Genomic DNA, 16,338 nt, shown 5'->3' with positions numbered 1-16,338 from the left:
CTTCTATTTGTCTAATATATGATCTTTAATCACTTGTACTCATATTGCAGGTTTTTGTATTTTTATATTCCATTATTAACTAAATCTAATAATAATAATAAAACCATGGTATTCCTGTTATCTCTTTAGAGTACTGAGTCTGCTCTCTTCTCCACTATCTCCCCGAGAGGTTGCCCGTGGAGGTTTTCCTTCAGTGTTGCGTCACTCTGCGGTGCTTTACGGCAGTGGTGCTGATGCGGGATGAGTCAGGATGTGATGCTGCTGCTGCTGCTGCCATTTCACCAGCGGCGAAACCCCACAAACACACCGCAAAACACGCGAGTGGCGCGGCGGGATTCCCCTCCCCTCTGACAGAGAGCCCACCTGCCCGCAGACAGACACACGCACACGCGCGCGCGCGCGGAGACGTGGGTACGTGGGACGTGGGAACGCGCAGGATCCGGGTTTCTTCTTCATTGTATTGCACCTGCTCTGGATCGGGCCCTGACATCAACACGGATCCCTCCCGCTTCCTGACTCCAGGAACACCGCTGTTCTCCGGGCGTCTTTGACCCCCAAACACCGAGGATCCATCCCGCCATGGAGCCCACGCCGGCCCGGTCCTGAACGGCGCGAGGAAAACAGCGTGAAAAGAGAAAAGAGAGCAACCATTCCGGCCTGAACTCCACTCCTGCTCCAAGTAGGCTTCTTTTTAACCATGTAAGATATGCATCATGTCATCATGTTCATTAACGTCGGGACTATTTTTTCACGTCATGCATGTGTGCACTGGTCTAATAATAGCATGCAAGAACAACCTCTGCTCTGTTAGAAGTCCAACGCGTCTGGAGTCCATCTTGATTCAGACTCAGCATCATTTGCAAATTAGCAGAAACTCACAATAAACATGTAGGAACGCCTCGGCTCAGAAAGCCTCACATGCACGTGTGTGTTTGTGTGTAAATGCACGTGATATGTGATAGAGCCGTGCACGCGTCCGGCGTGAGCGCGCACACAAAGCTGCTATTCACCGGGGATTCGATCACTAATGTGTGTGTTTTTTTTTGCATCATTATGCCGACCGAGCTGCAACCCGACGCCCAGACGGGTGATGGGAGGCTGTGCGTGTCTGCCGCCTGGTCACGTGGGAGTGATGCAACACATGCATGTCCTCTCGCTGCATGCATGCATGAAAACATCATCATAAGGAAATATAACAATAATAATGGAAAATTAGCCACATTCTTGCGTTTTTGTTAATGTTGTTTCCTTCTGTTATTTTGAAAAGCAGCGGTGATTTACTGTGAAGTAAAAGGAGATGTAGAAGTCTAAATTCAAAATGTTTCTCAAGTAAAAGAGAAATATTATCAGCTAAATGTACTGGAAGTATCTGAAGTATCCATTACACATAACCGCTCTTTTCCCAGTTATAGAATATTATATTAAAGCTCAGTTTCACTTCTTAAAATGACTAATTTCACCAAACTGTTTCACTTTAACATTCTAAATGGTAGAAGAAGTATTCAGAGCATGTACTTGTGTGCAAGTACAAGTGTTTTATGAACGTATACTCAAAGTATGAAGTATTATTATGCAGAATGAGCCCATTCACGTTGCTTTATTACGATATTTAAAGATCAGTCTCTTGTTTCTCTGCAGCCTAAATGTTGAGGCTTTATGTGTAAATATAACTTATTTTAGAGATGCATGTGGCATTCAGAGCCTTTTTTATTTAAATAAAAGTACAAAAGTATTAGCAAAATGTACTATCAAAAGTAGAAGTATCATACAGAATGGACTCTTTAAGATTGTTAAGTTATTATATGCACGCTTTAACATGTCAACATTATTTTACTGTAGCAGCTACAATAATAATTGTAAATGTTTTGTAAATAATGCAACAGTCAAAGTAGTTTCTTCTGAAATGTAGTGACAGCTGTCGATGAAATTAACAATCAAGTGAAGAAAAAGTACTTTAAATTATACTCTTTATAAGTAACAAATAAAGAGAGAGAAGTCGTATAAACCAGCAGCTGCATATGAAGGGTGAAAGGTCACATTTAAAGCTAAAGCCTCGTATCAATAATCCAAACAGCTGAGTCATTAAAACTTCCATTGAATCCAAGTGGAGCGACGAGGAGAACGTAAGAGGATTTATCTCATTAGTCGTGGTTCCACTTGAATACTGAACACAATGAAACGTGTTGTGTTCCTGAACACCGGAGAGAGGAACGTCTTATTGTTCTAAATGGAATGGTTCTTCATGCCACGGAAAGATTGAAGTTATTCACAAAGAATACAAGCGATGAAGCCTCGTGGCAACGGAGAAGATGTTTTCATTTAAGGCCCAACAACGACCCGTCTCCCAGAGGGGTGTTCCTGAAGGACCGAGGTTCCACACAGAACCTTTTGTTTCTTAAGAACCCCTTTTCAAGGGGTCTTTGTAAAACTGAGGGTTCCACTTTTTTGCAGAAAGAGTTCTTCAAGGATTGGGTGTTAAAAATGTCCCCATCAAACCCCCAAAGGTGTGATTGAGCCCCCTGGTTGTTCTGGGATGAGCCACGTTAGTCCTGCATGGTTCTACCTAATGCCCATGAGGAACCCTGGTTCTAGAATAAACTATTAAAGTAAGAAAGGGTTCTTGATAGGAACCTTCCCGAGTGATTTCTAGATGAAACCCTTGCAGTGTGAAAGGGTTTTTGTCAGAGGGATATAAAAGGGTTCTCCATAGAACTCCCTGGGTGGGTTCTAGATAAAACTATAGGGATATAAAAGGGTTCTCCATAGAACTCCCTGGGTGGGTTCTAGATAAATCTATAGGGATATAAAAGGGTTCTCCATAGAACTCCCTGGGTGGGTTCTAGATAAATCTATAGGGGCATAAAAGGGTTCTCCATAGAACTCCCTGGGTGGGTTCTAGATAAAACCACAGGGATATAAAAGGGTTCTCCATAGAACTCCCTGAGGGTTCTAGATAAAACTACAGGGATATAAAAGGGTTCTCCATATAACTCCCTGGGTGGGTTTGAGATAAAACCATAGGGATATAAAAGGGTTCTCCATAGAACTCCCTGAGGGTTCTAGATAAAACTATAGGGGCATAAAAGGGTTCTCCATGAAACTCCCTGAGGGTTCTAGATAAAACCACAGGGATATAAAAGGGTTCTCCATAGAACTCCCTGAGGGTTCTAGATAAAACTATAGGGATATAAAAGGGTTCTCCATAGAACTCCCTGAGGGTTCTAGATAAAACTATAGGGATATAAAAGGGTTCTCCGTAGAACTCCCTAGGTGGGTTCTAGATAAAACTATAGGGGCATAAAAGGGTTCTCCGTAGAACTCCCTGAGGGTTCTAGATGAAACCCTTGGGTTACAAAAAGGTTCTCCGTAGAACTCCCTGAGGGTTCTAAATGAAACCCTTGGGTTACAAAAAGGTTCTCCGTAGAACTCCCTGAGGGTTCTAGATGAAACCCTTGGGTTATAAAAAGGTTCTCAGTAGAACTCCCTGAGGGTTCTAGATGAAACCCTTGGGTTATAAAAAGGTTCTCAGTAGAACTCCCTGAGGGTTCTAGATGAAACCCTTGGGTTATGAACAGGTTCTCAGTAGAACTCCCTGAGGGTTCTAGATGAAACCCTTGGGTTACAAAAAGGTTCTCCGTAGAACTCCCTGAGGGTTCTAGATGAAACCCTTTGGTTATAAAAAGGTTCTCAGTAGAACTCCCTGAGGGTTCTAGATGAAACCCTTGGGTTATAAAAAGGTTCTCAGTAGAACTCCCTGAGGGTTCTAGATGAAACCCTTGGGTTATAAAAAGGTTCTCAGTAGAACTCCCTGAGGGTTCTAGATGAAACCCTTGGGTTATAAAAAGGTTCTCAGTAGAACTCCCTGGGTGGGTTCTTGTTAGCACACACAATGGTTCTGGATGTAACATCCAGAGAGTGTTCTGGGTGGAACCATTTAAGCATATAAGGGTTCTCTGTATAATCTGGTGTTTTGGGTGGACCCTTTCACAGATGCATCTATAGATATAACTCTTACATTGGGTTCTAGGTTTCAGGTGCAACCTTTATAAAAGTTTACCAGCAACCAAACATGTTGTTCGTGGTCGAGCAGAAGAACCCCAGTGGTTCTAGTTGCATCTTTATTTCTCAAAAAGAAGTACAATTTGTAGAGGTTTATAATATGTAGTTATAGTTGTATTATATAGAAACACTTGTATAAATACATATACATTAGTCACGCTGCAATCACAAATACATGTGTAAAAGTACAACATTACACAAGTATTATTATTACTGCAATCATCCAAATATTAGGAATATCGTGAACATATTTTGAGGAATATTCTAATGCTCTCTCTCTCTCTCTCTCTTTCTCTCTCTCTCTCTCTCTCTCTCTCTCTCTCTCTCTCTCTCTCTCTCCATCTCGCGCACGCGCACGTCTGCACAGACAGACGCCCCGTGAGCGCGACAGACAGGCGGCGGCCATGGAGGCGATCTGGCTCTACCAGTTCCGGCTGATCGTCATCGGGGACTCCACGGTGGGGAAGTCGTGCCTCATCCGGCGCTTCACGGAGGGCCGCTTCGCCCAGGTGTCCGACCCCACGGTGGGCGTGGACTTCTTCTCCCGCCTCGTGGAGATCGAGCCGGGCAAGAGGATCAAGCTGCAGATCTGGGACACCGCGGGCCAGGAGCGCTTCAGGTGAGAGCAGCTGGAGTCATGGTGGAGGATTTGGTGGAGAGCATTACGTCATGAGGGGACGAGAACACGTGCGAAATATGAAGCACAACGTGCACGTATGTGATATTAGTTTGCATGAGACACGGTGGAAGAAGTCATTGCATGATTAAAAATAGCAATCACCTTTAAAAAGTACACATTCTCTACTTTAATACAACAATAAATAGTCTAAAAGAGTAATACAAGTTAAAGTTATCATGTTGAATGACCCTGTTCAGTATTATTATATATAATAATACCATATATATATAATAATACTGCTTAGTGAGCAAACTATATATATATATATATATGTAAGGAAAGTACCTCAAAGTATTTAGTTACATTCCACCTCTGTCCACAGACTCATTCATGTGTAATGTGTTGTAATATTTCTTCATAAACATATAGTGACAACGGGAGAAAGGCAAATTATTATGTATTAAATGTTGTTCATGAAATATTATTTATTATTAGGCAAGTTCTACTTTGCAACACTTGTAAATCACAGACTGAGACCTAACACTCACAATACTATCAATGTCTATCAACTATAAAACATAAAGTATATCTCTGTATTGCTTGTCAGGCTCTAACAGTATTCTGTTAATAATAATAATAATAATAATAATAATAATAATAATAATAATAATAATAAAAAGGTCGATTAGTAGTTCATGTCAGGGAAACCTTCAGAGTTTAACGACGCAGCCCGGAGGTCTCAAAACTGGAATTGCTACCTGAGAGTAACTTGTTTGCCTTCACGAAAAGGCAGAGCGGTTATTATTTAAATGAGTCTGAGGTGAGAAAATGACCAGAGGGTTTCTAAAAACATAAACACACGAAAGTGCACTTCAGGAGCGGAAATTCAAGTAAGTTTAAATGACGCAACGCAGTAAAAATAACTGCTAAAATAACATTTAAAATGGTGTCGTGAGGCAGCGCATGCAGACGCTAACGAGTAGGATACAGGTGTATACAGGTGCAAAGTTATGAAATCAAATACAGTTTGTGTCTAAAATCCCTCATTATTTACTACGACATGTTCTCTGTGTTCATTCTCCACTGTTTTATTTGAGTGTGGAAACGTACGCTCCATTTCCCATAACAAACCCCACAATTAGCCTCTTCTCTAAGTCCCGCCCCTCGAACACAGACTGGCCAATCGTAGCGCAGCGTCGTCCGGGGTCCGACAGCTATCCGTCTCCGCTAGCGACGTTCACGAGATCGCTCCAGATTTACTTCACTTTCATGCTGGTTTAATGGATTAAACGTTGCGGAATCTTTTCCAAAAATGAGATAATAATATAATATTAATTCACGGTAGTGCAGTTAGTGACAGTGTGGGCTCCATAGCTGTGACAGCTTTTCATGACATGTCATTATAACGGTGTTCCTAAAAGAACGTGGTACATTTTCACATCCATCAATCGAGGAATTTAAAAAATAACATGACGACTTTTTCTCTCTTCAAGCTGTATGATATTTTCACTTTACTTCTGTTTGAGTTATATTAAATAAAAACTGCAGTGTGCAGATGTTTTCGGAACCTCAGACAAAGTCGGAAAGAATTGAGGAAAGACCACATTTCTCTTGGGATTTGTGGACAAAAAAATAGAAATAACTTATTTCAAGGATTCTATCTTAGTGTAGTTTTAATCTCCCACACAATATCCTTTCATGATTCAACCATTTTGACTCTGGAGCCATTTTGGGAAAGTATTTCAGATCCACCAGTACTGACATTTCTACATATTTTTGCTCCTATTCCTTGTTGGAAACGCAGATCTCCTCTTAGTCATCGTTGTCTCGTCTGTGTCATCCTTCCTTCCATAAATATAAACATGTGTTGGTCTCATCAAATGAATCCCTCTACTTCCTCCTCTCTCGCTGCATCTTAACCGTCCCCTCGTCTCTCTTTCCATCTCAGTCTGTATCCTCCCTCGTTCTCTCTGGGAAGAGGAGACGCACCGTTAAGGGAGGCTGGTGTGCGCTGGTGTGCGTTTGTTTGTGTGCGTTTGTGTCACATTGTGTCGCAGCAGTCCTCCTCACAGGGAGGCTGCAGTGTTTGTTGTGTAAAATCAAACCCCACAGTTTAAGCTTTCCAAGGCTGATAATGATTCTCAACGTTGAGCACAGCAGAGACGAGGCGTGTTATCAGTGCCGATATGTTCCAATTTTAATATTTGGGATTAATTGTCGATGAGAAAAAATGCATTACAAAGGACACATTCATTAAAATTGAAAACTCGTGACTTGAACTCACTGTTTTTAAAGTGAATGGAATAAAAAAGTATCTTTTGATTAAACAAATGATTATTAAACATAAATGCATTTAAATAACACGTTCCTTGTTCTGTCCTGTTGGAATATACAATACATGGAACAAGATTTCCAGCATGAAGTCCATATACTTTGCTATTTAAATCAGCAACATAACAAAAACTGGTCACACCAACTGACAGAATGATCTGATGATCAATTAGAAACTCAGCCGTCTTAAAACATCGTCTCTCCTTCTAATTAGCTCTTCTTCTTCTTCTCCTCTTCCTCCTCCTCCTCCTCCTCCTCCTCTGTCTCCTTCTTCTTCTCCTCTGTCTCCTTCTTCTTCTCCTCTATCTCCTTCTTCTTCTCTTCTGTCTCCTTCTTCTTCTCCTTTGTCTCCTTCTCCTCTATCTCCTTCTTCTTCTCCTCTGTCTCCTTCTTCTTCTCTTCTGTCTCCTTCTTCTTCTCTTCTGTCTCCTTCTTTTTCTTCTCTGTCTCCTTCTTCTTCTCTTCTGTCTCCTTCTTCTTCTCTTCTGTCTCCTTCTTTTTCTTCTCTGTCTCCTTCTCTGTCTTCTCCTCCGTCTTCTTCTTCCTCTTCTGTCTTCTTCTTCTTCTTCTTCTTCTTCTTCTTCTTTGTCTCCTTCTCTGTCTCCTTCTCTGTCTTCTCCTCCGTCTTCTTCTTCCTCTTCTGTCTTCTTCTTCTTCTTCTTCTTCTTCTTCTTCTTCTTCTTCTTCTTCTTCTTCTTTGTCTCCTTCTCTGTCTCCTTCTCTGTCTCCTTCTCTATAAATGATGAAGTCACTAGCTGACAGAATGATTTAGATGATCATTTAGAAACTCAGCTGTCTTAAAACATCATCTCTCCTTCTAATTAGTTCTCTTTTTCTTCTTCCTTTTCCTCCTTCTTCCTCTTCTTCTTCTTCTTCTTCCTCCTCCTCCTTCTTCTTCTTGTTCTTCTTCTCCTCCTCCTCTTTTTCTTTCTCTTTTTCTTCTTCTTCCTCTTTCTCTTCTTCTTTTTTTTCTTCTTCCTTCTTCTTCTTCCTCCTCCTCCTCCTCCTCCTCCTCCTCCACACATCTTGTCAGGTTCTTCCTCTGAATATCTTTCCCTCTGGATTTGTATCGTTACACCTTTCACAGAATGAGTCATGTCTCTCATTATCTATATCCTGAACAGAGATACTGGTCTTCCCCAAAAAAAAGAAAAACGCAAAAGTGTAAAGAACTTACATTACTAGAACATGTTTATTCAAGTCTTCTTCAATACAGCATAACGTCCATTAAGTAAACTATGATTCATTTAGAGTCAAACAGACCATAAAGCAGGGTATGCTTAGGGGCGGGGCTTCAAGGTGATTGACAGAACCGGATCATGGTCATATCCGTTGAGAATGAAAAGCTCGACACGTGTAGCGTCAGTACAGTACCAACTCAATCCCTTGACCAATACATTTCCCCAACTCCAATCATGAGCGTCCCTCCATCCTCTGCAGGTCCATCACCAGGGCTTACTACCGCAACTCCGTGGGCGGGCTCCTGCTGTTCGACATCACCAACCGCCGCTCCTTCCAGAACGTCCACGACTGGCTGGAGGAGGCTCGCAGCCACGTCCAGCCCCACAGCATCGTCTTCCTATTGGTGGGCCACAAGTGTGACCTGGAGGCCCAGCGCCAGGTGTGTGAAGTCGAAAGAAGTGAACACGACAGTGATAATAATCAGGCTTTGTTGAGAGTAAATGAGTTGCTTGGGGATAGAGGCTGTTTTATGAATATGTAAAACGCAACTTAACAAAGTCTGCAGCTTTAAAAATAACTGTGTGTTCACATTTAGATCAGAACACCTTGAATCAGAGGCAAGTCGACATTGTTTGTTCAATTCTCGTGAGGCAAGCCGGCAGACAGGAAGCAGAAATATCACTATCGTAAATGTAGAATCTAGAGGATGACGCTGGAAAACAGTGTGTCCACACCCATTTAATACAAAGTTGTACAGGAGCAGGATTCAAATCAAATTAACCAGGAAATGGTGGACCTTTAGGAGCTTTGAGAATGTTGTTTTGCTGCAAGGAGAAAGGGAGTATGAAAGATCCAAACGTCTCCTCGTCATGATTTCATGTCGGCTCGCGTTCGTGCAAACCAGAAGTATTGAACCGAGGTTGTAGACTCTTCGTTCTAATCCTGAAAGGGAAATTGGGTCAGGCAACTCTGCACGTTTGAGTTTGAGTCCAGGTGCACATGCAGATGAGCAATATCAATGGCAGCTAGGCGGAGAATTAATCAGGTCTGACCAGGCGGCAACCTCCAGTTCTGCCTTGAGAAGCCGATATCATCTCCAAAACCCTTGACCGTCCCAGCTCCCACATGGGGAAAGTTACATCTCATCTCATTGTGATCTTCTAGGTGACCCGCCAGGAAGCGGAGAAGCTGGCGGTGGCTTACGGCATGCGCTACGTGGAGACGTCGGCCCGCGACGCCATCAACGTGGAGCACGCCTTCACCGAGCTGACCAGAGACATCTTCGCTCTGGTGCGCACCGGCGACATCACGATCCAGGAGGGCTGGGAAGGCGTGAAGAGCGGGTTCGTCCCCAACGTCGTTCACTCCTCGGAGGAAGTGACCAAGAGTGACCGCCGCTGTCTGTGTTGATCTGGGAAGAGTTTTGGGATTGAAGGCGGAAAAAGGCGGGAGGGATCCAGGAGAGGAGCTGACGGACTGCCGGTGTCAGCCCTCTGTCGTTCTTTTCTCAGACTGGATACAGAAGGGTATGCTTGAAGACTTTCAATGAAGGAAGAAGATGGGGGAAGAACTCCTTGAAGCTGAAGTCTTGTGCCCACTTCTGTACACGTTTTATTTCTCGGAGAGGAAAAGTCACAGATGCTCATCTACTTGTGAGGGCTCCCATGATAGTTTTGGCTTCCTGCTTGGAAATCCCTCCCTCGACGTCTTAGAAAAGGCCTTAGGAAGACGATCCATTTTGGTTTCTTGCCAATCATGTTTTGGTTGCCAAAAAAACAATGAAACTCGAGAGTAATCCGCCTTTCTTCACCTCGCCTCCCACTACTTCTTAACCTTCTCCTCCAATATGCAATTACATGATCACATACCAAACGATCACTTTTTACGTTGGCGTCCAACATCTTCCGAGCACATACCATTTGAATAAAGTCATGTAGTCACGGTTCTCTTGTGCCACTATGAGAGGTCAATGGAGGAGTCCTGGAGGTCCTACGTTTAAGTTTAACGAGGGAAGATTTCAATGAAATTGACAAACATGGTTAAATCCTCCATCATTCTGCTAGATGCCACACTATAACAAATCATCGCCACTCATCCAGTTCCTAATAGACTCTTTAAGCAGGAAGAGACAACGTGTACAGCTTAACTGACCGAGGTGGACTTGTTGGACTAGCTTAACAACACCTCACAGTCGGCTTTCAACACTTGTTAAGGTGGACTAACAGGAGGGTTGGAGCCAGAAAGCACCTTAATAGCCAAGTCCACCTTAACCGTGGAGCCTCATTTTGGGACTTTTGAAGATAAACACAGTGGAGGTTCTTGAAAGCAAAGCAAACGTAGAGGGACCAGACCACCACGGACTCCACAAAAGAACAATTATTATTATTATCCACAATGCACGGACGATATATAATCATGCAAAGAAAGTCCAATTGGCAGGAATCAAATCAACCCAACACAGATACAGGCACGGGGATACAGAGGTACAAGTTTGTCCTGAGCAAGTTGTTTACATGCCTTTTTATTTATTTTTGTGTGCAAACCTTTATTTTCATTTTTACATACTGCAGTGCTACAGGTTGATGTACCCGGCATAGTTACACACACTTTGAAACTACACATTTTGAATGGATCGGGTAGCTTCCTGATACTAAACAAAGCCAACTGTAACTAAGACGCAATGAAATATGAATTGGAAGGCAGTTTTGGATGCGTCCTCGCCCAAGATGTGTAAATGTGTCTGTCTATGAGACATGCACTCAGTTTCTGGGGTACTAGGTCCACTAGATCAAAGTCATGTTTTTGTTGAAACTGGTTTAAAGCTTCAACTGTATGATCATGTGTTGCTGTCGAGTTATATTACATCACTCTGTGAGGTGTTTCTGTTTCTATACTCTTAGAAAGAGAAGTTAGAGAGGAAGCCTTTCTTAAAGAAAGTGGTTTTCAAGGATTCTTCGTGAGACTAAGGGTTCGATTAAGAACCCTTTTTTGAAGAACAAATTCTTCAGGAATTGTGGATATATGAACCATGATTGTTGTGGGTTGCACTGCATCAACCGCGGACCTTTTCCGTTCCAGAAGAAGCTCTTCGATTATAAAAGAGATCTTGGTAGAACCCCCTGAGAACCTTTTAGATGTTACCCTTTCTGGTAGTGGATTCTAGACAAAACCCTGAGATAATAAGTGTCCTTGGCACAATCCCCTGGGTGGGTTCTAGATTACATTTGGAATATGAAAGGCTTGCGGGTACAACCTCCTGAGTGGGTTCAAGATAAAACCCTTGGGAGTGATCTTGATAGCACCCTTAGAACGGGTTATGGTCCCAGTTTGACTTGATATGATATTCCAGAGAGCATTCTGGGAGTAACCTTTCATAGATGGTAGGTAGAACATTGTTGTTCTATCTAGAACCCAACATTAAGCAACAAAAAGGAGTTCTTCTATGCCCTTTATGGTTCTAGTTACCTTCATTTCTCAGAGATTGCCTTCATTGATATAAATGGTGTGGACAAAATGTTAGAAACACCTCTCACTGTGATGCAACATCTTCCCAGCACCAAGCAACACCTCTTTAAATAGAACGACTCCAAACTAAACCTGAACGTTAGAACCTTCACAAAGACTATCAAAACCTTCGTCTCGCCAATGGAGATGCACGCAAACTAAACTATCACGGTTTCAAACTCCATTTTCTGTCCTTTGTGGTTGTGTGTGAATTCATCTTGTCAGTGTTTATTTTATTCCACTGATGCATTCATCACTCGAGATGTCAGGGCAGTTTCTTTCAATGCCAAGGAAATTCAGTGAATCACACTGTTACATGAAAAATGTTCTATAAAAGGTGTTCAAGAGGCATCAAACTTCATGTGCGTTGGCAGATGATTCATCTGCTGTACTTATTACACCAGTAGTCTATATTCTCATTCAAACTACATATATGAGATTAGCACTGGAGCAAATATAATAATGTGTTTTATGTCTTTATGCACCACATCAACCTACATACTTGGCAGTACTTTATTACTTCATAATTATCATTTAAACACTGACAACGAACAGAGGCTTTTAGCATTGTAAGCAACTAAATGTACCTTATCTACCTTAAGCACCTGGATGGCTTGGTGTAGATCTGAATTTCTATACATTTTGTTTTGCCATTTTATTCTTTAACTCTTTTTAGTCCTTAATCTGATGCACACTCTTAAATGAATGCTCGATCCTTGCTGTAATCTCTGCTATATTTCATTTTTTTATCAATTCATCCAATGCCTTTCACCCTGCAGTCCATAATTACAGTGAAAAACCTGCAAGTGCTTCATTTTTTCACACAGTTTGCCTTCTTTGTCTCCAAAGAGTTCTGCTTGTGTTATCTTATTTCACATGAATGTATCAGCAGGGGAGAAAAGGTGAGATTTTTACACACGAGTTGTCATAAGAAACGTGTAAATGAGTGAAAGAAACACGCTCTGATCGAAAAAGGTGATTTAGATGACACTTTAATTAATCAAATTATAGTCCAATCCCTCAGTTTTTCTCTGGACTCTTTAGCTTTTATATCGAGCTTCTACTTTGGTTATTTGCTGTCTTGCTGAGCGCTGGATGAGGTGATTAATAAATCTTGTGTTGAACGTAAAGCTACAGCTGGTTAGCGTAGCTTAGCATAAAGACTAGAAACAACGGTTCTGTTAAAAAAGTAACAAAATCCACCTTCCAGTACCTCTAAAGCTCACTAATTTACCATTTTAAATATTGTTTGCATGACACCATTTTTTTAATTAAACAGAGGACCATTTTTTGGCCGAGGGAAGTAACATTAAACACACAAAGATGTGGTAATTATTAAGCTTTAGCGGTGCTGCTAGGCAAATGTTGTTACCTGACGTCTCATTAGGGAATGCAAAATATATTTTCAAACCACCCATCATGGTGTTTTAGGAGCTCTGTAGTGGAGAAATGCTGATTTTATGTTTTTTTATTTGATAATTAACTTAAACATGAAAAACATACAAAGATTGTCAGATCTTAAAACATTGGTTCACTATTTAAACGAAGAGTGTTTCTTATCACATCTTAAATTACAGACTTGTATTGTTTTCTGGTTGGAAGAGGCAACATATTGTATGTTAAAAATCAGAAATGTGTCATGTTGACTGCATTCAGGACCAAAAGTCTGGTCTAATCCTGAAGCTCCCATCATGTGATTCCAGTCAAACACAATTCGATCAGTGTGTGATATAAGCAGCCAGCAATTACCCACTAAAGACCTCCTTCATTTGAGTCTGTAATCAGCTGCAAACAATCTGCAAGTGGCTGTTAATGTTTTTATCGGCCTCACTGGACGCTGCAGTCTGAAAGCCGATTTGTTTCCTTCCAGTAAATCACATGACGTTACTTCTGGACTTGAAAGCAGCATTTTTGTCCGACCTGAGCCGCTTCAGATTATAATCGACCTGAGGTTTTTAGTTTGGCGCTAACGAAAAAGATGTGAACGTTCAAAGTTGCTGGCAAAAGTCAAATCAAGGGATCAAGGAAGGGACGCACTCGGACGAGGAAGTTCATGTTTGACAGCAAAGAAATCATTTCCATCTAAACGCATTACGCAGAGTGACTTACTGTCGTCATCCGGGATCCTACAGAGGCTGCTTTCATGCTCAGAACGCATTAGACTGCAGGACTCAATACCGTCAGATATATCTTTACAAAAAATGTAAAAATGACACATTATAGGATTATTTTCTGGATTATTTCTTGGCCAAGAGCATTTACTTTTTGATTGCCTTGACATATATACATACCGTAAGAGTCGGGTTATAAGCCGCTACTACCTTCGGTGGTTCTCCCCGCTAGCTCCCCGCTGCTGCTGCTAGCTCCCAGCTGTAGCCAGCTAGCGCTGCTGCTAGCTAGCGCTGCTGCTAGCTAGCGCTGCTGCTACTGCCTGCGTCCCCTCTGCCCGAGTCGGGTGTCGAGCCGGGGCTGGTCCCGCTACCTTTGGTGGTTGTCGGGGAGCTAGCGCTTTGTTAGCGGAGAGCTAGCGGGGAGCTAGCAGCAGCGCTAGCTAGCTTCAGCGGGGAGCTAGTGGGGATAACCACTAGGTAGTAGCGGCGTATAACCAGCCGCTACCAATGTCCAGCACATAACAACAAAAAATAGCAAGTTGTTTTACTCATACTTTGGTTTTTGTACGGATTAAACAAACAAGACACAGCTACAAGCTAGCGAGTCTTTATGCTAAGCTAATCACAGACTGCTGGTTATGGCTTGTTGGGTGTCAAGTGTCTCATCTAAATCTCGCCAAGAAAGCAAATAGGTTTATTTCCCAAAATTGTTGGAATGTCTTAATTTTTTGTGCAGTGGAGCCTCAGGCAAATGAGAAATGAATCTCCATATTTTCGTGGAAAAACAAGCTTTATTTCCTGCCAAAATAATTTGGAGCACTAATTTCATTCTGGTAATCTGATGATAATATAAAAACGGGCTAAGCAGAAATGATTAGTTTGAATATTGAAAGAAAATTGCACATGCAACACCTCATGACCCCATCTTTGATTTTGCACACAGACTATTGTTTCTAGTGGAGGAAGTTTGACCCGTACGCCGTGTTTTCTACCCGGCAACACATCTTCAATGTGTCAGCCAGAAGAAGCATGCATCTGTTGGGTGACAACAGCTATTTCCTGCCCTCACAGGGCCGTGGAACAACAACAACAACGTTTAACTTCTTTTCAACCCTGAGCTGTACAGACAAAACTGTATTTCACGGTCTTCAATCCGACAGTCTCTTTCCCTCTGCTAGTTATCTCTAAACAAACTGAAATGTACTAAAAAATAAATAAAACGTGACTGGAAAAATAAACATATTCTCACGGTTGTTTTTTTTACACAATGTTGTTGAGAGGAAGAAACTAAGAATATTACTGCGAAATGTATTTAAAACCTTGCTATTACATCTTCCTCTAAAAGTGTCGGTGTGTTTATTTTGAAAATAAACTCTGCACGTAAAAGATCTTTTCTCCTGTCACTGACACGTCCAAAACGGACGCTATAATATATATATCATAAGTATCAGGATTAACAATCTAATGTGATGTATAACAGTCATTTTACTGCAAAGTATTTATAGAGTATTTACACTGTTGAATTGGTACTTTCACTTCAGCGCAGGATCACGCATCAAATAGCAAAGTGTATGTATATAAATATATATTTCTAATCTATACACATATACAGTGGGTAAAATAAGTATTGAACACGTCACCATTTTTCTCAGTAAATATATCTAAAGGTGCTATTGACAGGACATTTCCACCAGATGTCGGTAACAACACAATACATACATACTAATAAAAACTAAACGTAACTTAATTTCTGAACTTATTTGTTTGGTTTTCTTTGTATGTCTGGATCACCAACATCTGGTGAAAATGTCATATCAATAGCTCCTTTAAAAATATATTTAGTGAGAAAAAAGATGACGCGTTCGATACTTATTGTACCCGCTGTGTGTAACCCGTAACCGTAAGATGGAAAAAGAAGCACAAACCAGAGAGACAAACCAGAGAAAGAAAAGGACTCCCAGGTGACCAGGGACCATCACAGCTGTGGGGGGAAAGATGCTCCAGGTCCTGGACTTCGCTTTGATCCCACGTCTCATGAAGCGGCTGCAGGCGCAGGAGGCTCAGTGGTTCCCAGTGACCTCACTCACTCCCAGTATGGGCAATAAGCATGTTGAGTTGCATTCTTGACGTCTATGGGAACTTCTTAAATTAGAGTTATGAGGCAGACCGTGTTGAGCTGACATGAGGTCATTTACATCCTCATCAAGGCGGGAAACTAGAACTCAAAGAGAAAGGCTGAAAGAAAACCTGAAGACTGATAAAGAAGAAACTAAAGCAATTATTTGTCTAATTTATTGAGTTTAAAACACTATGGTAAGAGTTCTCCAAGCAATCATTTTTATTTTTTATTAAAATGTCTTACTGGTCAGGAGGAAAAGTCTATTTTGTGATCTTGACTGAACACATTTAGTTGTAAAACAGATAAAATCCGATAACTTATTCCATATTTAAGATAGAACTGTGTTCCCAAAAACAATATATACAATTATAATATATAAAAACCAACAAAATGGCCGAGAAAAGGTTGTTGTC

The 16,338-nt window shown here is 41.5% G+C and overlaps 1 protein-coding gene across 1 annotated transcript; it reads left to right on the top strand.

Moving 5' to 3' along the window:
• Positions 1-4,463: 4,463 nt before the first annotated feature.
• Positions 4,464-9,601, top strand: rab39bb (RAB39B, member RAS oncogene family b; the record flags this gene model as incomplete). Its single annotated transcript, XM_079215244.1, has 3 exons — positions 4,464-4,678; positions 8,450-8,630; positions 9,356-9,601. The coding sequence occupies 3 exons, from the start codon at positions 4,464-4,466 to the stop codon at positions 9,599-9,601; spliced, it is 642 nt and encodes a 213-aa protein (XP_079071370.1).
• Between the last annotated feature and the right edge of the window lie 6,737 nt (positions 9,602-16,338).

This window comes from Taurulus bubalis (genome assembly GCF_910589615.1).
Source record: "Taurulus bubalis genome assembly, chromosome: 3".
In the NCBI taxonomy this organism is placed as follows: domain Eukaryota; kingdom Metazoa; phylum Chordata; class Actinopteri; order Perciformes; family Cottidae; genus Taurulus; species Taurulus bubalis.
The sequence above is the reverse complement of the archived record's forward strand: the minus strand, read 5'-3'. Positions and strand labels throughout refer to the sequence as shown.